The sequence below is a fragment of the Meles meles genome, chromosome 1 (assembly GCF_922984935.1).
Source record: "Meles meles chromosome 1, mMelMel3.1 paternal haplotype, whole genome shotgun sequence".
Taxonomy (NCBI): Eukaryota; Metazoa; Chordata; class Mammalia; order Carnivora; family Mustelidae; genus Meles; species Meles meles.
Genome location: NC_060066.1, coordinates 199,937,969 through 199,959,627, shown reverse-complemented (window position 1 = coordinate 199,959,627; position 21,659 = coordinate 199,937,969). Strand labels below are relative to the sequence as shown.

Sequence of the window (21,659 nt, the reverse complement as noted above, 5' to 3'; positions counted from 1 at the left end):
GTTTGAATCTTGGCTCTGCTGCTTCCTGGCTGTGTGATCTTGGGCAAGTTACCTAGCGTCTCTGGGCCTTGATTTTCTTATCTATAAAATGAGTATAATACTTGTAACCTCCTGAAGAGGCTGTCGTGAAGACTAAAGGAGTTACTATGCCGGTAAATAGTGGCTATCATGATCACTATTATTTGTGTTCAGCTAGTATCTACTTGGTTAGGTACTTTCAGAAACACCATTTTATGTTCTTTGCAGGTCTGCTAGGCCAGTGGTATTATACCCATTTTACACAGGAGGGAGCTGAGGTTCAAGAGATGAATGGACAAATCCCAAGGTCACAGAGGTGGTCAGAGGCAAGCCAGGATTAGAACCCAAGTCTGTCTGCAAAGTCCGTGCCTGTTACCCGTGCCCTCGGTCTGGGAAGAGGGCAGGAAGTTCCACACCAGGGGCAGGAAAGAATGGAAGTCTGCTGGGGGACGTGCTGGGAGCCCCACCTGTGCTGAGCGAAGCTCTTCCTTTCATCAGCAGCTTGAGGCAGTCAGGTTGGTTGTAGAGAACAGCCCAGTGCAGAGCGCTGTTCCCGTCAGCAGCCTTGGCATCCAGGTGACCTCTGTTGGGGGAGGACAGGGAGGCAGGAAGGGGAACAGACAGGGGAAGGGGTCAAAGTCAGGGAGAAAAAGAGGGAGAGGGGAAGGATTGTGGAGCAGAGAAAGGAACGGGACAGGGGTGGAGGAGGACGAGGAGGTGGGCAGATGGGCAGGGAGGCTCTCACCCATTCTGGATGATGAAGTCCACCAGGGGCAAGGAGGAAGGGCTGGCGACTCTGATGGCCAAGTGCAGGGCGAGCTCTCCAGGTGCCTGGGTACACGTCCACACCTCTGAGATTTCCCCAGTTCACCTGCCCCCAGCCCAATATCACCCTTTTGAACTCTTGCTGCCCCCCGACATCTCCAGATATAAAGCTGCCAGAACCCTGAGAGAGGAGACTGCGGAGAGGGAGTCTCGTGTTTGGGAGGAGAGACCCTTCCTCCACGCTTCCTTCCATGGCTCTGCCTCCTCTTGATCCCAGTAACACGTGCTTCCCAAATTCAGTTCTTAGCCCCGGCCTTGCTCTCTCTGCTCCTCTCTCTCGCTGCTCCCCCGAGAGCTCAGCTAACCTCAGGCTTTCAGCTCTCACTCATGTGCAGGCTGTTCCAAATTCTTACCTCACCTAAGTGCTGCACCCTCACTGCCCACTGGACAATCCCACCAAGATATCAGATGGTTCGAAGACATGACATCCATTTTTCATCTACAGTCAGCAACTCCTGCCAATTTAACTTTCAGACGTCTCTGACACCCTTCCCCTCCCAACTCCCTGGCTCATGGGATATTTGCTACCAGAATCACCAATGCAACAGGCTTCCCTGACCTACTCTGACTCACCTTTACCCATGTCCAAGGTTTGTCAAGGAAAAAGAAAGATACTAACATTTCTTGCACACATGTGCTTGGTCCTTTATATACACAAGCTTCATTCTCACTTCAACCCTGGGGTGCTACCATCCACTCATTTCACAGATGAGAAACAGAGGCTCAGAGAAGTGAAGTCACCTGTTCTAGATCACACAGCTAGGAAAACACAGAGCCAGGACTCTGGCCCAGGTCTGCCCCACGGAAGTGCTCTGTCCCATTTACCCCTCCAACAGGTAGGGTTTGAACAGATGTCAGGGGGAGGGGAGCAGAGGAGAGTGACAGCTGGTCCTGGAGAAGGACGGGGGAGTATGAGAGGGGGTGGGATATAAGTCGCCCTTGGAGGGGGTCCTCACCTGTCCCTCAGGCCCAGGCAGCAGCTGTCCAAAGTCCTGCCCGTTAGCAAAGGCCTCCAGTACTGACAGGAGGTCCCGGTTGCAAATGGCCGTCCGGAGTCTCTGAGGCTCGGGTGTGGACCGCCGGGCAAACCTGTGTTCCACATACTTGGCCACGATGTAGTCCCTGCGCGTGCTCCTGCAGAAGTCAACCACAGTCTCAGAGCATGAGCCCTTTCCACTCCGCTGAGCCCTGGAACCATCCCACAGGAGCTACGGATCTCACCCCCCCACCCCCTCCCCACCGAACCATGTCCTGGCCTCTTCTGGATCTGGGGCTCCCTTCTCCTTAGACTTCTGGCCCAAGATCCTCCTGAGACTACGGGAGCTGGAGAAGCAGAATCCCCAGCCAGGACGCACGGCCCGACCCCCATCTGAGAATCCCCTTACATGTCACTCTCAGCTGAGGGTTTAGGGCCGCCTTGTGCGGGCAGCTGGGCCTCCATGACCTCATTGAAGCGCATGTTTCCGATGTTCAAGGCCAGCTGGGGTCGCAGGAAAGCGGTGGAGTAAGACCAGTGCTTTGGACAGCGCCCCTGGAGGACGGAGCCTCCAGAGGCCCCACCCCGACCCTCCCCTTTCCGGATCTTCAGGATCCGCCCCACCTCGCCCCGCCCCGCCCGGCCAGACCCGAGCGCAAAACCCTGGGGCAGAGCCAGTAGGCCCAAGCCCCGCCCCCGGCGAAGCCACACCCCAACCCCCTCTGGGCCCGCCCCTCCCTCACCAGCAGCTCGGAGGGGCCCAGCAGGTCCAAGGTGAGGGACTGCATGCGCGAGAAGCGCACGCCCAGCTCGCGGTGGACGCCCGAGCACTGGATGCAGGTGAGCACGCCCAGGTTGGTGCTGAGCCACGTGGGGTCTGCAAGGGAGAGCGGCTCGTGCCTGGAGGCGCCGGCCCTTCCCCTTCGCTGCCAGCTCCCCCCTCTCTCCCCACTCCGCTGGCCCACCTGCAGCCCCGCAGTCGCAGCACTGGCCATTCCCGGGCCTGCTCTTCACCTCGGCGATGAGCAGCTTCGTGAGATCCTGGGGCTCCCCGTCCAGCCCGGCTCCCCCCCAGGGTCCCGGGCCACCGCCGCTGGGCTCCGCGAGGAAGGCACTGCTCAAGGCCTCATCCTTGCTGTTCTGTAACACTGACACCCACCTAGGAAAGGGTGCGAGGGGGTATGGGAGTGACACCCGCAGGGGTCACCCGGCTGGGAGGTAGATAAGGCTCCCCTGTCCCCACCTCCAGGCTGTCCCAGGCTGGGGAGGGGAATGGGGAGAGGCTGGGGGACCGGCGGTGGGTGGGGGATAGAAAGCGGGGGGGGGGGGGGGGGGGGGGGGGGTGTCACTCACGCCTCACACTCATGTTCATCTTCTGCCTGGAAGTGGTATGTCCTGTTGTCTGTGGGGAGAGGAGGTATGTCTGGCCCGCAGAAGTCCAAGGAGACCTCACCCAGCCTGTGGGGTCCAGGTGGAACTTTGTCCCTGTGGAACCAGACTCTGCCTAGCTGGCAGCTGGGGGGCGGATAATGGTGGGCAGGATAGTGGCTGGCAGCATGGGCTGTTTCTCAGAAGTCACCTCCAAAGGAGGATCCTACCAAGACCCCTCTGTTCCAGGGTCTGGGGTGGTCCCCCAGAGCACAGGACCACCCCCTCCAACCCCAGCTCAGAGACAGGGTACCTTCCAAACCTACTGCCACTACCCCATGTGGGCCCTTGGCCTCCTGTCTGGTCTCCCTGCTCCCCAACTCCCCCTCCCCCACCTGTACCATCTGCCAGACTATTGTGCCCAAGGTTCTCATCAGGCCACCCCCTCTTCAGGACCCTCTGTGGCTCCCTATTGCCAGGAAATAAGGTCCGAAACTTTAAGAGGCATTCCCAGGCTTCATCTCACACCACTCTCCTCTTCGAACTCTGCACTCTGGTCAGCCTGGTCAGACCCACTCTCCTGCTCCCATGCCTTTCATCATGCCAGTCCTGTCTCCTGAAACGTCCTCCCCCAAACTCAGCGTTCTCTGTCCTTCAAGGCTACACTCAAAGGCTCTCCTCCAAGCAGGCTTTCCCGATTCCCGACAGCAGGGCAGGCCTTCCCCTCCCTTATCTTCGACAGTGCTATATCTGTACCTCTCTTCTGGATACTCCCCATCATCTTACTGGGTCCCCACATCACATCCCTGCCAGAGAGAGTTGCCCTAGAATGAGATCTAGGTCTTTCTCAGCTGGCACTGGCCCCCACGCCTCCTGGCACCAAAGCCTCCAAAGGATGAAGAGTGAAAATGTTAGAGAAATAATAACTTCCAAAGCTAAATTACCCAAATCCATTCAAATATACTTTACAGAAATAATCATATTTAATGTGGAATGGGAGTGCATTTTAGTATTTAATAGTCTGTGAAGTGAAGCCTCTAAAAGCAGCGCCTAGGGCCTCAGGTGTCTGATGCCTGCAGGGCCAGCCGTCTGATAAACACACGGGGGACTGGACACGGGGCCCTAACTGAAGCCTCCCGGGAGCCGGCAGGTCTCTTAGAGACACACCGGGCAGTTGTGGGGGAGGATACTGGGAGTACTCACGGGTCACCAGGTCAAAGCACTTTTTCTCCTCAGGGTTTGGCCTCACTTGGCACGTCAGCAGGGTCAGCTTCACTGGGGGCCGGTTTATCTGTGGGGATTTGCGGAGACAGGACACATGTTTTTCTCTGGGTCTCCCAAATTCGCAGGCCTCTATTTTCCCAGTCTGTTAAATGGGCATAATTGTCCTGTTCAGTTCATGTCTTCCCTTTCGCAGCGCCTCAGGGATGTAGAGTGTGGGCCAAGATTAGATTGAGAGTTTTGAGTCCCAGCCTTCCTCCCACAGGGGATCTCCAGGGATTCCGGATCCAGGTTTGGGGGCCAGGGCTGGAGGGAGGGTTTGACACTTGTTTGTTCAGAAGTGAAGAGAAGACCTATCGATCGTGCCCCCTCCAGGCCTCACCATGCTGTGGGAGATGGTCAGGCAGCCATACTTGACTCCACACTTCCTTTTCTGCCAGACTCTTCGAATTCTAGAGCCCAAAGGGATAGAGAGACACTGACCCAAAGCTCACACCTAATTCCCCTGTATCAGAAAACAGAGTCCTGGACCAGGTCCCCGGCCCCACCCATCTGACCTCTAGCCACTCCTCTTCATCCCCTGACCCCTACACCCTTCACTTTCTGGGGCTCCCTTCTGATGGTGGAGACATAGTCTTGCCCTGAGGCACCTCCCCGTCTGATGGGGGAAACACAGCCCCCACTCTCTGGGAATCTTTATTCTGAAGGAGATCACGTGACCCTGGCCTTCTGAGAGCCGCTAGTCTGATGAAGGAGACACAGCTCTGGACTTTAGGGAACTCCCAGACTGAGAGGAGGATCAGGCTCTCGGTTCTCGACCACAACAGCTGCATTACGATTAAGGATAAAGCAAGATAAATATTGAGACCCCCCCCCAAAGTAAAATTAGCAAACCCACGATCTATAGCTACTTAACACTTCTTCAAGAATTAAATATTAATTAGTATACCAAAATTATTATTCTCTGGTAAAAACTGATTAGTCAGGAGAAATGGGAACACATCCCTTTGCATTTCACACCTGATTTTTTTTTTTTTTTTACACTAGGGAGCAAGGCACAGCCAACACTTTCATTTCCAGGCATACTCAGTATATTACAGAGGTTCAAGGGAAGGGCACGGGGATGGTCTAGGGCATAATAAGCGCTCAGTAACTGCTAGCAGCTGCTTTTATCCTTTTTCAAGTTAGGAACAACCAGTGACTTCTAGGAGAAGTTCACATGCCTAGGATTCGGAGGATTTTGCATTGCTACAGTGGAGGGTCCTGGAACCCACAGAGTCTACATAAATGATGAGAACGGCTCCCCTGGGCAGCTCCCCCAACTGTCATTTACTGGCCGTGTGGCTTTGGGCAAGTTAGTCAAGCTCTCGGGGTCACTTACCCGTCACTCTTCTTGTAGAGAAAGCCCACCTTCTCTGTCCCAAACTGCTTGTTGCCTTGGTGCTGATGGATGCTGTAGCCCCCGCCGCCGCCTCCCGAGTTCTTCCGGCTCAGAGTCTCCTGTTCCTCCGACACGCAAAGGAGACCTTAGGACGTCTGGGTGGGCAGAGCCTCATTCTGTAGGGGCCCCTCTCAGACACTTCTCAAGGGATCCTTGAAGTGGGTCCCCCTCTCCCGCCCTCCATGGCGGGCCTTGGGAGAAGGCATTCACTTGGGGATGTTTCGGGGGCTGACCTCTCTGCTGTCAAGCTGCAGTGTCCCTCGGAGGGAGTCCCGGAGCCGGGTCAGCTTCTGGAGCTCCTCCTCTTGGGCTTGACGGAGCTGTGGAACAGAGGACCCCTCCGTCAGCCAGCGGACGGGCCAGGCGCATGGCCCAGACCGAGACGAGCAGGGGCCAGCTCTCCCCACCCTCAGACCCCCCCCCCCCCGGAAAGACAGGGGCTTGACCAGGTACTCAAGGCCGAGGCCCAACTTACCGCATGCACAGAGGCTGCCAGCTTCTCGATGAAGGGGGACAGGCTCTGAGCGGCCTTCCAGCCATCTTGGAAAAAGCTAAGAGGTGTGAGGCCCAACAAGGGATGAGAAAGATGAGAAAGAGAGAAGCAGGACGTGTGGGAGAAGGTGCTCCAAGGATCGCGGGGCACTTGGGGGCAGTGTTCTCTGTTGGGCAGGAGCCCGCTCTCCGGAGCCCAAGTTGTCTAAGTCTAGATCCCACTTACTAGCTGGGGGATGCTAGTAAACCTGAGGCTTAGTTTCTGAGGAGAAAATGGATTGCTGGGGATTGCGTGGAAGCTGATGTGTAGGAGAAAGTACTTAGCGCCTGATACACGATGAACACCCCCTTAAGGGAAGCCGTACAAAGCATCACCAACAAGGCACAGAGTCCTCGAGGGCCTGCCAGACCCTGGGGAGGGGCCTTGTTTTGTGTTGCCTGAAGGGTTAAGGGGCAAGGACCGTGGCGTGGGGGGGTGGGGACAGGGCAGAGACCTACTTGTGCTGGGCATGGAAGAACTTGATGAGGCTCTGCAGGAAGTCGGGCCCCTGCTTCAGCTGGCTCTCCCCGGCTCTCAGCAGGTACTGGGAAAGGAGCAGGGCCAAGCACGCAGTGTGAGCAGAAGTGGAATCCTGGGGGCCAGGGGGCTGCCGTCCCCATCCGGGGCTCATCTTCTTGGCCCTCACTGAACCTTGGTGCCATCCCTCTGGGCCAGAACCTGTGACTGGGCCCCCCTGGGGGTTCAGGAGACCAAGACAGGAAGACGTATCCCGCCCCGCCCTCGCCCCTGCAGCATCCTTACCTCACACATGTGCAGCTGGAAGGCACGCCGCTCTCTCTGAGTGTCCTGGGCCACCTCCCCAGGCGCCCCTCCTGTCACCCGGGCCCGGTCCCTCTCCTTCTCCAGCCTGGCCCTAGGCCCCAAGGAAAGAGAAACCTGAACAACTCTCACTGGGGCCCCTTTCATGTGCCACCACGTCCCCACGCTCCTCTCTGCCACGAGCACACGAGAGCGAGGGGGCTTCCCGTGCGCCAGCCGTGTGGCAGGGCCAGGGTCCAGCGGTGAACGAGGCATATTCGGGAACCCACGGGCTGGTCGGGGAGAACGACGTGGATCAGATCCCAGCCATCGGGAGAGCCACGGAAAGCTAAAATGGGTATCCGACCACGGGCCGCTCAGGAAGCGCTGCTCGAGGCGAGGGCTGAGGTCTGCGAGTTGCCAGGAGGAAGCTAGAAGCGTCAGACCCTGTGAGGGCTGGAGGCAGGAGCCCTCAGGGCTCGGGAGTAGAGGCGGAGAGGAGGTGGTTCCCGGTGAGGGACAGAGGGGCCAGATCACAAAGGGCCTGGTTCAGATCATGTCAGGGTTCCCAAGAGCAGTGGGAAGGACTGGAAGGTTTTTATGCAGGGAAGTGATGGGCTTAGATGAGGGCCAGGTGGGGTCTGGGGTGACCAGTGTGATTTTGCTGGGAGGGGTTTAGGACCACATAGCTTAAAGGATCACCAAGCGCCTTCATGCCCTGAGCCACGGAACCTCCCAGGTAAAACTTAGCAAACCCGAGTTTTCTTTCTGAGTGAAGACGGGGCCTCTCGGGCTTGCAGCTGAGAGCAACCCGGGCCTTGCCCCCACAGATCTCAAGGGTTGGCTGTTTTCCCTCTTCGGGAATGGGTGGATCTGTGTGTAAATGATTTCCTGGAAATCCCACGCCCAGCAGCCCACCCACTCTCAGCGTGAGAGTGTTTCCACATCTGGGGCTGGGCACCTGTCACCACAGTTCCTCTGTCAAGGAGACATCTTACTTATCAGTGGTGCTTTCAAGTAGGTGCCAGCCCCAAGCAAAGACAGCTGTGGGATACATGACAAACGTCACTCCCCCGCTCAGTCTCCCCATCTGCAAAATGGGGATCCTTCTCTGTACCCAGATGAGACAGAGGACACAGCAGACTTAGCACACAGAAGACCCTACAGTTATTATGATCACAGGTGCCGCTAGGCCTTAGTTTTCCCATCTGTAAAGTGGGGAAGCAATGGCCTAGGCAGAGTTCATTCTGGCTTTAAAGTTCCAGGCCCCACAGAGGTCAGTCCTCTGGGGTAGTGTTTATATGTAGAATCTGTCCCTGGAGACCCACACAGCAGCTTCTCAACCCTGGAGCTACAGATCCTTTGATGAGATGATTCTCTGATGTGGGGGCTGTTCTGTGGATGTAGGATATTTGGAATCTCTACCCACACGGTTCCTGTAGCCTCTCCCAGTTTTGACAGCGGTATCTCCCGCGGGTGATGTGGGGATGCAGAATCACCCCCGACTGAGAAACCACTGCTCTAGGGTGCAGTTCTGTAGGTTTTCTAGAAAAAATTTCTTAGGAGTGACTCTTTTACATTTCCCTGAGACTTGATGATATCCCGAGAGGGAGTCTGTAACAGGGTAGTGGAGTTAAGGTGGGGACTGACCCTATGACCCGGGCTTCCTGGAGGGTCACGACAGATGCTTTTTGGGGGATCTGACGATGAACAGCAGAGAGAGGTGCTGGCTAGGCCAGCAGGGTGTCAGCAGTGAGCCTGGCAGCTTGCTACGGAGGGTGGGAGACAGAGAGGGCAGAGCTGCTGGCAGGGGCAGGGGCATCTCCCGCAGGCATTGCTACCACATCTTTCAGTAGTAAAAAATGAAAAACAAGCTAAATGTCTATCAGGAGGATGTAGTTAAATTGTGCTAAGGCCAGCCACAGGAATACTATGCGACTGTTAAAAAAGGATGAGGAAGCTCTGTAGGTACTAACACTGAGAGACGTCTGCTCCAGAGTGAATGGACAAAAAGGAAGCACCATACGGTACAGTGGCTAGAAATGCAGAGTCTGGGTTTGAATGGCAGCTCTCTCACGTAACTTTTATAAAACTTTCTAAGCTTTAGTTCCCCCATTTCAAAAACGAGACAAATACCGTTTTGTTCTCAGATGGTATAACGCATGGTACAGTCCCCGGCCTACGGTAAGCCCTCAATAAGTAGCAGGATTATGATGATGCTAGTGATATTGACGGTTATGGTAATAACCGCTGGTGATTCCTTTATTTTTTTAAAGTTTACTTATTCATTCGAGAGAGAGAGAGAGCAAGCAAGCACAAGCAGAGGGAGCAGCAGGGGGAGAGGGAGAAGCAGGCTTCCCACTGAGCAGGGAGCCCAACTCAGGGCTCGATCCCAGGACCCTGGGATCACGACCCAAACTGAAGGCAGATGCTCAACCAACTGAGCCACCTGGTGATTCCTTTAGGGTGTGTGTGTGTGTGTGTGTGTGTGTGTGTGTGTGTGTGTGTTAGCATAGGGTGCTTCCTTATTTATTTATTTAATTTGGGGGGGGTGCTACTGGCGCGAGTGGAGATTAAAGGACAGAAGCTAGGTAGCTCAGGATGAAAACAAGCTGTAAAGTATGCTGGACGGCTTTGTGAATTACCATAGCTCTGTTCCTCCGTCTCCGCTAAGGTAACCTAAGAAACTGACCCTGCCAAAGCTGACCTGGTCACCTGAGATGACCTGCCAAGCTCAAAGTGCCAGCTGGGAGTGCTTTATATCCTCTCACGCCCTGGTCAGAAAAGAGCACCACTCCGATTCCCTCAATGTCCTCAACAGTTCACCAGTGGTTTCTAAACAATTCAACTGCTGCAAATCTTTTATTTCCTTCGAATGGAGTTGACGCAAGAGGAGTAAAATGAATAGGGAGTGAGAAGCAGGGAAATGCTAGTTCCTGAGGAGACTGAGAGAAATGGAAAGGGGACTTGGGGGACAGTCTAGTATTCAGACGGGGAGTGAGGGGGGCAGCGAGAAGGACGGCGGGAGAGGAAAGGAATCAAAACAAATCGTGTATCTGCCAGCCTGACCCCTTGAACAGCCTCTCCTGTGATGCCACCTCCCCTCCACCTCCACCCAAACCAAACCACCTGTCTTTTCTGCCACCCCAGCGCTGACACCCTCCCCGTGGCACCATCGCTTTGTATTTCCGTCACTTATCGACCCACCTCTCTTCTGGCTTACAAACCAGTGGGATCCACAAAGCAAGGACTGTGGTGGTGTTTTTTCCCTTACTTCTTACCTATAAGTTGGGGACAGTAACAGCCCCTTTCCCTGCCAAGGGGAGTCAGTCTGATGATAAAGAGCTTATCACAGTTCCTTGGACAGAGGAAGCTCTTAACTGAGTACAGGTATCAGCTGCTATTATTACTAATGATTATTTTTAAGCAGGGTGTTCTGCCAGATCCTTCACGTACTAACGCAATAACCCCGTGGGGCAGGATTCATTACCCCATTTTACAGTTGAGGAGCCTGAGGCTGAGACGGGTCACAGATTGCTCGGCTGTTGAGTGCTGGAGCTAGGATTTGGCTCCAGGTCTGTCTGACGATAGAGCCTTGGGGACGACACTGGTAACCAACACGGTGCCTCAGATTTGCTCCATCCCTCCTGTCCTGCCTGGTCTTCCTCCAAACAGGCACGGTATCTTTTTTTTCTCAAAACGTATTTATTTATTTAATTTTTAAATGTTAATTCCAGCATAGTTAACATACGGTGTTATATTAGTTTCAGGTATATAGTATAGTGATTCGACAATTCTATACATTGCTCAATGCTCATCCTGGTATGTGATTTATTTATTTGAGAGAGAGAGCGTGAAGAGGAGGAGGCAGAGGGAGAGGGACAGAGGACGTCAAGCCAACTCCTGGCTGAGCACGGAGGCCTATGCAGGGTTCAGTCCCAGGACCCTGAGATCATGACCAAGCCGAAACCAAGAGTCGGCCACTTAACTGACTACACCCACCAGGCACCCTGTAAGTGTACATAATCCCCAGCACCTATTTCACAGCCCGTGCCCCTCCCCTCCACCATGGTGTCTTTTCTGACAGGTCACAGTGAAGGATCGTTTTACACAAGATGAAGCCGAGTCCTAGAGAAGGGACGTGATGGTCCCAGATCCCAGGCTGGTCAGGGGGGAGTGCTAGGAGCCAAGGATTTGGTTCCTGCCTCTCGGCCCCTTGCTGTGCTATTCTGGTCTCGGTTCTGGTCTCGGAAAGATGGTCACTGAGTACTTGCTGATGTGCAGTGCTAGACGCTTTCAGCCACTGTTCTACTTCATCTCCAAGTCAACCCTCCCGGGTATCACCGGCCCTGTGTTTCAGATGAGGAAATGGACCTGCACATGAAACAACCCAGAAAAACTCGGCCCCTGCACAGGGCCTGGGATGCCTTTCTTCACAGCTCCAGGCAGAGCGGGGAACCCATGCTCCTCTGTGACCAACCAGGAAGCGACTCCTGGTGGTATCCGACAGATGCTGTTCAGGGCCTTTCCAGCTGCTGTCCAGACCAGTGTGGGAGGAAGGAGGTGGAAATGCACAGAAACTCAGGGCTCACCAATATCTAGCCACACCTGAAGCCCTTACAGAAAGGAGTGTACACGGACACCTGTGCCAGGACGTGGAGCTCAGCCTCTGTAGCTCCCATGGCAGGGGCCGGGAGGCCACAGAGCATAGGGACTCAGAGAGACCACCGGACTTAGAAACCGCGATCTACATGCACAGCCGCAGTGTAGATGGGGATACTGCTGGCATGGGGGTCGGGGGGGTGTCCTGGCCTTCCTTCGGCCTCGGGATGTCCTCAGGGCCCTGGGGCTGGAGGAACCATAAAGCTCCAGGATCTACTTCTTAGAATGATCCTACACAAGCAATAATTATAGGTGGGAGCCAAGATCTCGTTCCAAGGATGCTTCTCCAAAGGCAGGGAAGACAAAATATGTTACAAATCATGCATATGTTGGCACCCGTTTAAGTGACGTCGTATAAGAATATGTAACAATGTGGAAAGGTGGTCATGATGTATTTTTAAGTAAAATAAAAGGTATGATTATTATGTTCTCGGTTTTGTAAAAGTATTTCTTTATGCATAGAAAAAATGACTAGAAAGCTGTTACTAGTTGAAGCTCGGAAATTAAGAATTTTCCTCTTGGTTTTGGTAGTTTTCCCTACCCCCACGTTTTTTTTTTTTGTTTTGTTTTTTGTTTTGTTTTGTTTTTTAATTTATTTGACAGAGAGAAATCACAACTAGGCAGAGAGGCAGGCAGAGAGAGAGGAGGAAGCAGGCTCCCTGCGGAGCAGAGAGCCCGATGTGGGGCTCGATCCCAGGACCCTGGAATCATGACCTGAGCCGAAGGCAGAGGCTTTAACTCACTGAGCCACCCAGGCGCCCCTACCCCCACGTTTTTAAGTGACAAAATGACAGGGTCTGCTCATACTATGTAAAATATTCAAACAACAGAGAAGTAGTGTCTAGTCTCCACGTTGCCCTAATCCTCTCATAGGATAATTAAAATGTTTTCTTCTTTTGCTTCTCCTTATTTTCTAAGTTATTCTCAATGGACACATACTGATTTCGCAAAGTGAAAGAGAAACAAAATTTTACAAACAGCTACCAAGTGCTCTGAGGTATGGTGAGCCTGGGTGGGCCCTGGCAGAGTCCTGCAGACAGAGGAATCTCTCTCAGGGGGAACCAGCTCCTTCTGTCCCCATGATGGCCCCGTAGCTGGTGAGAGGTCCAGAGTCTTGCCATACTAAGAGGCCTGGGTATGACCACAAACTCCCTTCCCTCCTCTATGTCCACCAAAATGTTTCGAGACACCACCTGGTGTTGCAGAAAGAGAATCAAGAATCATGAATCCCAATCCTACCTCTGCCTAGCTGTGTGGCCTTGGGCCTTGACTTAACCCTTCTGAGCCTCCAATTCCTCCTCTGACAATCGGGACGCTAACCCCTCATGCACAGGGCTGGGTGCTTGTGAGGATTAAGTGGCTGGTATGTCGGTAAGTGATAGCTTCTTTCCATCTGGCACCACTGAGCAGACGGGCCTCTGAGAGCAGCATCTTGAGGTCCCTTCACAATTGCCTCCCTTCGGTGGTCTCGCAGCCCAGTCCCCAGACTCCCATCAGGCCTGGGCATAAATCGCTCCCTACGAATGCCCCTAGAGAGTGAGAGGCCGTGCACTTGTGGGTGACATGTTTGGGCAGCACGGAAGTTCTCCCCAGTGTCTAGCTTCCTGCTGTAACACCAGCATCATTCCCCTGGGAAACCCACCCTGACTGCAGCCACTTACATTTTGGCTTCATAGTCCTTCCACGCCTTCTCCAGCTGCTTTTTGGAATCCTGTGGTTTAAAAAGAACAATGTGCCCAAAGGGAATCCACAGCACACTTTGCTGCCTTTAAGGCAACTTTGTGCTTTCACGCTCCCCTATGCTGCTCAGAGCCACAATCCAATTAACTCCTACCCCCGGAGCCCTTACTGTAAACCTCGCCTCTCCACCCAAACAGACCCAACCGGCCCTGTTCTCAGGGTTGAGCCCCTTCACCCATCCAACCTCCTCCCATAGCTGCTAAGAATCAGCTGGGTTTGGTGGGCCCTGGCCTGAGGTGTGGGAAGATTTTGGGATCTGCCCTAAGTTTTCTCCCTCAGAAGACAGAGATCACCATGAGGATGAGGATGGAAAGATGAAGGTCAGACTCACCCTCTAACTTTCCCCCACTCCTTTCTCCTGCCTGGTACTAGATCATCCTCTCAACAGGAAGGGTACAGATAGAGGGACATATGCACAGAGAGGCTAAGAAGCCTACCGAAGGCCACACAGCAAGCCAGTGACACCTGGCTGATCCTTGGCCTAGTTTGCCTGGGATGGCTCACACCCTTCAGAATTGCCCCATTCAGCCCAGGAGGGGGTGGGCAGGAAGCTGCCTGGCTGGTTTGGGTGGTTCCCAGGCTGGTGACTGGCCTTAGGCAAGAGGGAAGCCTCTGGGGGGAGGACAGCGTCTCCCCTGAGCCTTCTGGGACAGATTTCTCAGGCCGATTATTCTGTCACTTTCTTTGAGTTCTGCTCTGCCTGGAGCGGGGAGCTGCCAGGGCAGGGACGAGCCAAGCATGAGAGTCAAGAGCCCCAGAGCCCACTCTGGCTCTTCCGCCAGCAGCTGTATGAACCATAAGCAGGTTACCAAACTCCCTGAGCCTCGGGTTTTCTCACCTGCAGAGCAGGGACGATAGTGCCTACAGAACCCACCTCGTGCGGCTGCTGTAAGAGTAGCCCGAGCTATCTCACATAGGGGCCCAGGCACACAGTAGGTCAGCCATCCTCGGCTGACCCCAGAGCCACGTCTTCCTGTCCTTCCAAGGGTCCCCAGTATGGGGTCAGCACTCACACAGTGACAGCCTCGTTTGACCTGCGGCTTCAGCCCAGCCCTGCCTCCCCTCTGGTCTCCTGCCCACCGCTTTCTCCCTCCATCCCACCACCTTTGGGCACCCCCGCTCCCCAAATGGGAACTCACCTGTCGCCCGTCCCTCAGTTGCCCCTTCAACAGACTGTCCAGGGGGAATGAGACGATGTTGTTCAGGTTTTGAACCTAGAAAGAGCAGAGATCCCCAGACCCCACCCTGGGTGACCATCTTTCTGGCCCCAAGAGGTTGGGGACAGCACTGGGAGGCAAAGGAGGACACCCGGGGGTAGAGGAGGTTGGGGAGAGAGAGGTGAGGGGGGAGGGTAGCGGAGTGGCAGAGTGGGTCTCCCATAAGAGCTGTTACCGCCGTCCCTGACTAACCGGCCTCATCACCTCCCAGCTCTGGGAACATCCACAGTCAGTCCCCTCTCTGGCCCTTTGCCTCCAGCATCCTCACCTGTCCCCTCAGACCCTGATTCTGAAGTGCCCATCTGTCATTTGTATGTGGTTAGCTCCTCGTCTCCCCCATCATGTGGGGGACCCTTCCCCTGTGGTCACATGGGGTAAACACAGGAGCAGAGCTCATCAGGGTACCCCACCCCTGGGCCGTAGTGACTGTATCAGGAACATGACTCAAGCCAGCCAATCAGGGTCCTTCCTGCAACTTTCTGCCAGAGTCATGGGAGAGAGACTGTCTTTCTTCTGACGGTATTGTGAATCTGGGTCTGCTGGGCCACCTTGCCCACTGAGCAGACACAGAAACTATCTAAGAGAAAGAGAAGAGGCCTAAAGCCAGTTGCATACCTGGATTTCCCATTACAAGGGCTAATGAAATTCCTGTTTAAAAAATCCTAGTTTGGGGGCACCTGGGTGGCTCAATGGGTTAAATCTTCTGCCTTCGGCTCACGTCATGATCCCAGGGTCCAGGGATTGAGCCCTGCATCGGGGGAGGGTCTCTGCTCAGCAGGGAGCCTGCTTCCCTTCTTCTCTCTCTGCCTGCTTCTCTGCCTACTTGTGATCTCTGTCTGTCAAATAAATAAATAAAATCTTTTAAAAAAATAAAAAATTCTAGTTTAAAAAAAAAAATCCTATTCTGAATAGAATCTCTATCATCTGGCAGCCCCAACTGCCTGTCTGATATTTCAGCTTGCCTTTTAAGGTACAGCTTGGGTCTCCCCTACTCCAGGAAGCCTTCCTGACTGCCCCTACTCATGGCCTATGCTGATCTTCCCTTTTCAATTTTTTTTTAAAGATTTTATTTACTTTTTTAAGAGAGAGAGAGAGTGTGCGCGCACACAAGTGGGGGGAGAGGCAGAGGGAGAAGCAGACTCCCCCCTGAGCGTGGCGCCTGACTCAGAGCTCGATCCCAGGACCCTGAGATCATGACCTGAGCCGAAGTCAGATGCTCAATGGCCTGAGCCACCCAGGCGCCCCGTGACCTTCCCTTTTCCAAACTCTGGCAGCACCGGGCCTCCGAGCCAACTTGCTGGGTTCTTGAGTTTGTCTTGGTGTCATCCCACATCTCAGTTCCTGCCTCCCCCACTAGACTGTGGCTCTCTCAGGCACAGCCCAACTCTTTTCTGTGTCACCAGCCCCCAGTACAATACCCAGGATGGAGGAAACCCTCAGCAAACCTTAGTTTGACCAAAGCAGGGGGAGGAGAGATAAAAGCAATCACTAACTCAGTTGAACTCAAACACCAGACACCTACATAGAGGACAGTGTGAGAGGCGGTGCTACGCAAAAAGATATAATAATGACAGACGCAAGAGTAGCAAACCCTTACTGAGCGCTTACTCGGGGCTGGGAACTTAGCTTGCGTGAGCCTCATCACAGCTCTGCGAGGTGGGTACCGTGATCAGCCCAGTTTTAGAGAAGGGGCCCAGGCCGACTGAGTGACTTGCCCAGAGTCACACGCCTAGAGAGCAGCAGAGCAAGGGATTCAAGGCCTGCATCTAAGTCTGGGGTCTGGGCGCTCCATTACCAAGCAAACTGCTTCTCACAGGTGACACAACCAGAGACTGGGCAAGGGAGGGACTGGAGCCACAACAGCCAGTCCACAAGCCACGGAGCCTGGAGGGAGATGGGCTTTCCCGAACGGCTACAGCCAGGCTTGTGTTCAGATGCCGGAGCCAGACACCCTGGGTTCAAATCCTGCAATATGAACTCGGGCAAGTCGCTTGACCTCAGGCCCTCATTTCCTCCCCATAAAGTGGGGACAACAGTAAAACCAAACCCACAGAGCTGTGCTCCAGGATTCAATGGGTTAACCCACGTGAGGCTCTGAGAACCATGCCTGTTTGTGGGAAGAGCTCTTGTCTCAGGGAAAAAAAAAAAAGCCTTAGGCAAGAACCTGAGGATACTGGGCAGGGGCAAGAGCTAAGATGCTTTTTGAGGGGAGGTGGGTCCCAGGCTTTGAGGACATGGCAGATGCAGCTGGGAAAGCAGAGGACTAGCAGGGTTCAGAGGAGGCAACGGCACAAAGACAGAAACCCAGAGTCTGCCCTTCCTTCTCCCAACCTCCCTCCCCCGCCAGGGAGTCCTCTCTTTGTGGGGTTCTTCCCCTCGGTGAGCCTTCCTCTGCTGCTGGGTCCTCACCACAGAAGAGAAAGAGGAGGGAGAGAGGAAGAGAGAGCACATGGGGGGAAAGTCAGACAAGAAGAAGAATGCAAAAGGGAGGTCAGAACTGGAAAGGGAATTGGGTCATTGGTCAAGGTCAAGGGAGACTGAGGTCCAGGGAAACCCTGGACAGTGAGGTTCATGAGCCCACTTGATTTACCCCGAGCCTAGGCTAAGGGTGGCTGAGAAAGGAACAGGTCCTCACCAGGTTCTTGAAAAGTGCAGCCACCTCACGGGTGAACACGGCCAAGTTCAGGAAGCCAGTGGAGAGCTCGTGACTGTTTTGGGACAAGTGGCTGTTGCCTAAGGACTCTACGGCCTCTCGGTACTGCTCCTCATTCTCCACATGGCCTGTGGAGGTAGGGAAAGGCAGAGTGAGTTCCATGCTGGGGCTGGGGAAGGAGTTGCTTGGCCAGTCTGGGCATTAGGCAGACTCACTCACCAAGGCCGGAGCTGTGGATCGCCCGCACAGCCTTCTTTATTCTCTGCAAGATGGCCTGGTCCCCTTCCAGCATCTGGAAGCAAATGCAGACAGAGTTCAGGGACGCTCAGCTGGGAGGGGTGCCTGACTCCAGGATCCCACCCTCCAAACACACATATAATGTTTCTTCCCTCGGGCCCCCCAGCCCTCCTCCAAACATGAACAGACCACCCTATTCCACCCAGACCACACAGGACACCAGAGATCCGTCGCAGCCCTCCAGGAAGACCTACAGACTTTTCTCCCCAACTCCGATGCAGGCCAAGTAAATGCAGCGATTCAACGGCACGTGGCGTCGTGGGGGAGCGCCAGTCCTGGGTCTGAATCCTGACTCTGGCACTACTTAGAGTATCGATCTAGACAGATCTGCTAACTTCTCCGAGCCTTGGGGGCTTTGTCTGCAAACTGGAGACGATACTACAGGCTCCTGGAAGTGCTGAGAGAATTCATGATTTGACAAATGTATCCAAAAGTGCTTAGCAAAAGACCGGAGGAGAGAACGCAGACCCATCTCTGTATTCTCGAAGACACAGACAGAAGAATGCTTGTTCCTCGAATCCCGGGCTCGGTAAGCAGAAGGGGCCACACTACACCCCGACTGGAAAGAACTGGTGGGACAGCACCAGGCAACCTCTGTGGGTTGCAGAACAGACAACAGACGGGGAAGGCCAGGAGATGTGATGGGGAGAAGCAGGCCTCACAGGCCCTAGGGGGGCAGGCTCAGCCAGGGATCCAAACCTCCTCCTTCAGTGGGGTGCAGATGCTCCAACCTCATGGACCCCTGATGAAATGTTGGTGGAGCTGGAAATTATAGAACATCAGGGCTGAGAAAGGCTGACAGAACCACCCCTGAGGAGACTGAGGCCTGGCGAGGGCAGTGCCTGGCCCAGAGTCAAAGAGTGGGGCAGCCGCAGAGCTGGGCTTCCCTGCTTTAGCTCAGGGCTCCATCCACACACCCATCCCCCCACTCCCGCCACAGCCCCAACTATTTTGTCCGGTGACTAAAAAAGGGATCAGAGTTTATCTCCAAAGAGTTACCTTCAACATGACAAACACATTTGGAATGGTTTCTCCAAAGATTGCGCTCGGGAGGGCACACACGGGGCAGAGCTGGGGGGCAATGTAGAATGTTCTCCGAAGCCTTGGGCATGGGGGAAGCCTCGGGAGGGAGAGGGCTCTGCTCTAGTGACCAGATGCTGTGTGACCTTCAGCAAGTTGCTTCCTGGTTAACTATCTGCACAATGGGGGGAAATCATGCCTCCCTCTCAGGGTTATGAGATCGCATGTATGAGATGCACAGAGAGGGCCTAGCTTTGTGCTGAGCGTGGCTTCAAAGAACAGCACCTATGGTCATCATCAGTACCTGCTCTCGAAGGGTCCACCAAACTCTGAGTACATTTCCTACAGGGACTAGAAAGCTAACATTCTCCTCCCTGAGTACAGATTTCATGTTTGGGACATGTGACGTTGGGACAGTGGAGGCCCATCCCAGGGCTGAAGAAAAAAAAGTCAAGGAATTAGGGAGATGGGGGAACAGGAGGCCGTATGTGAACCAGCTAACAAACTCAGACACTACCAGAGAAACAAAGACATGAAGGGAAAACTAGGACATCATGATAGTTCCCAAAGACCCAGAGGGGGAAACACACATTCGCCGAAGCCCTTGATCCCCACCTTGAGACTTGACAGGGAGAGCAAAGACATGATTAATTTAAGGAGCTCTGACTTTACTCCAATAGACAGTGCAGACCACAGATATGAATGAATTCCAAAGAGACTTAAAAACTCCTGGAAAGGGGGTGCCTGGGTGGCTGGGTCAGTTAAGCCTCTGACTCTTAATTTTGGCTCAGGTTATGCGTGATCTCAGGGTCCTGGGATTGAGCCCTGCGTTGCGCTCCACATTCAGCAAGGAGTCTGCTTCTCTTTCTCCCTCTGTCACTCCCCTGCCCTCACCAACGCTCTCTCTCAAATAAATACATAAAAATAAAATCTTTAAAAAAGGAGAAAGCTCCCTAAAAGGCAGATCCATGTGCCTAGCACACAGAAAATATCCACTAGTTGTTTACCTAAATGAACATTTTGCAAAGTCCCGGGACATGGACCTGAGGAGTCTGTGTTCCTGCTGTAGATACTTTTGGGGGAATCTCCCCACGCCAAGATACTGTTCTTGGAAAACAGCCCTCCTCCCCTCTAGAGGCAGGTCCTTTATTACCTTGTTTGTTTGTTCTAGCCAGAGTAGACCGGACCAGGGTGACACCTGATGCAGGCCGGCCCAAACAGCTTCTCTCTCCAAGGAATGTGGAATGGGGCTCTGGGAAGTTGGCTAATCCATCTGAAGTACTCAAGCTGGGACATCTTTCCCACCGTGGGCAAAGACAAAAGAACAAAGCAGATGTATACAAAGAAGCAAATGAGACCCATGGTGCCCCAGAAAACAGAAGAAAAAGGCTCCTCTGGTTTCTGGCAAATCTCCAGATTCTGCACCCCGAGAGGCTCCTTGGGTCTTCATGAAATATCCTTGAATGCAAGCAACAAATACCCCTTCATGCTTAAGCTCCTTTGAGAGCATCTCTCTTCCCTGCAGCATGGCAGAGCCTGCTGATTGGCTCTCGGTGTCCATTCTCTCTTCTTCCTTAGCAGTTAAGAATGCTGACTTTTGGGGCGCCTGGATGGTTCAGTGGGTTAAAGCCTCTGCCTTCAGCTCAGGTCATGATCTCAGGGTCCTGGGATCGAGCCCCGCATTGGGCTCCATGCTCAATGGGGAGCCTGCTTCCCCCCCTTTCTCTGCCTGCCTCTGCCTAGTTGTGATCTCTCTGTCAAATAAATAAAATCTTAAAAAAAAAAAAAAAAGAATGCTGACTTTTCAGATGGCAACTCGGTCACCCCAATACAGGCTACACTTTCCAGCTTACCTTGCAGCTGAACGTAGTCATAGGACTATGTGCTGACCTATGTCATTAATGGATATTTCACTTGTTAGCTCCCAGAAGTATTCTTAGAAGGAAGGGAGGGACTACCTACCTATTAAAATGGCCAAAATCCAAAACACTGACAACACCAAATGCTGATGAGGCTGTGGAGCAACAGGCACCCTCAGACGCTGCTGGTGGGAAAGGAAAACGGTACGGGCGCTTCACTAGACAGCTTGGCAGCTTGTTACAAAACTGCACATACTCTTAGCATCTGATCCAGCAATTGCACTCCTCGGTATTTACCCAAATGAACTGACAACCTGTTCCCACATAAAAACACGCCCATGGATGTTTATAGCAGCTTTATTCCTAACTGCTAAAACTTGGAAGACAAGGGAATCTTACTTAGCATTAAAAAGAAGTGAGTTAGCGAGTCACAAAATACATGAAGGAAACTTGAGTGTGTATTTCGGGGGGGGGGGGGGCACCTGGCTGGCTCAGCCAGCAGAGCATGTGACTCCTGATCTTGGGGTTGTGGGTCTGAGCCCCACTTTGGGTGGAGAGGTTACTTAAAAATAAAATCTTTCACAAAATGTGGATATCACTGTGTGAAAGAAACCCAGCTGAAAAGGTGGCATAGCGTCTGCTTCCCATTATGTGACACTCTGGAAGAGGCTAAAGAATGGACACGATAAAAAGATCAGGGGTCGCCAGCGGAGGGCGGGATAAACAGGTGACGCACGAAGGGTTTTTAGAGCCGTCGCACTCTCCTGCCCGATGCCGAGAGTGGACACATGTCACTAGGCACTGGTCAAAACTCAAAGAACGTACACCACCGAAAGTGAACCTAACTTAGCTACAGATCTGGGGTGACAATGACATGTCCATGTCGGTTCACGGATACTAACAAAGGGGCCACTCTGGTGTGGGCCAGTGACAGTGAGGGAGGTTGTCTGTGGAGTAGGAGATATATGAGAAATCTGTACTTCCTTAACTTTTTTTTAAGATTTTATTTATTTATTTGTCAGAGAGAGAGCACAAGCAGAGGGAGAAGCAGGCTCCCTGGTGAGCAGGCAG

At 53.6% G+C, this 21,659-nt stretch overlaps 1 protein-coding gene across 1 annotated transcript in view; it reads right to left on the bottom strand.

The window, feature by feature from the left end:
* ASAP3 (ArfGAP with SH3 domain, ankyrin repeat and PH domain 3) overlaps window positions 1-21,659 on the bottom strand; it is a 47,858-nt gene that overhangs the window by 4,895 nt on the left and 21,304 nt on the right. Inside the window, 18 exon segments of the mRNA XM_046024055.1 lie at window positions 486-601; window positions 764-849; window positions 1,800-1,977; window positions 2,229-2,323; window positions 2,563-2,696; window positions 2,785-2,978; window positions 3,173-3,221; window positions 4,391-4,478; window positions 4,791-4,860; window positions 5,790-5,908; window positions 6,083-6,169; window positions 6,325-6,400; window positions 6,840-6,925; window positions 7,144-7,255; window positions 13,464-13,513; window positions 14,682-14,756; window positions 17,395-17,540; window positions 17,632-17,704. Of these exon segments, the coding sequence (XP_045880011.1) occupies window positions 486-601; window positions 764-849; window positions 1,800-1,977; window positions 2,229-2,323; window positions 2,563-2,696; window positions 2,785-2,978; window positions 3,173-3,221; window positions 4,391-4,478; window positions 4,791-4,860; window positions 5,790-5,908; window positions 6,083-6,169; window positions 6,325-6,400; window positions 6,840-6,925; window positions 7,144-7,255; window positions 13,464-13,513; window positions 14,682-14,756; window positions 17,395-17,540; window positions 17,632-17,704 (1,834 nt within the window).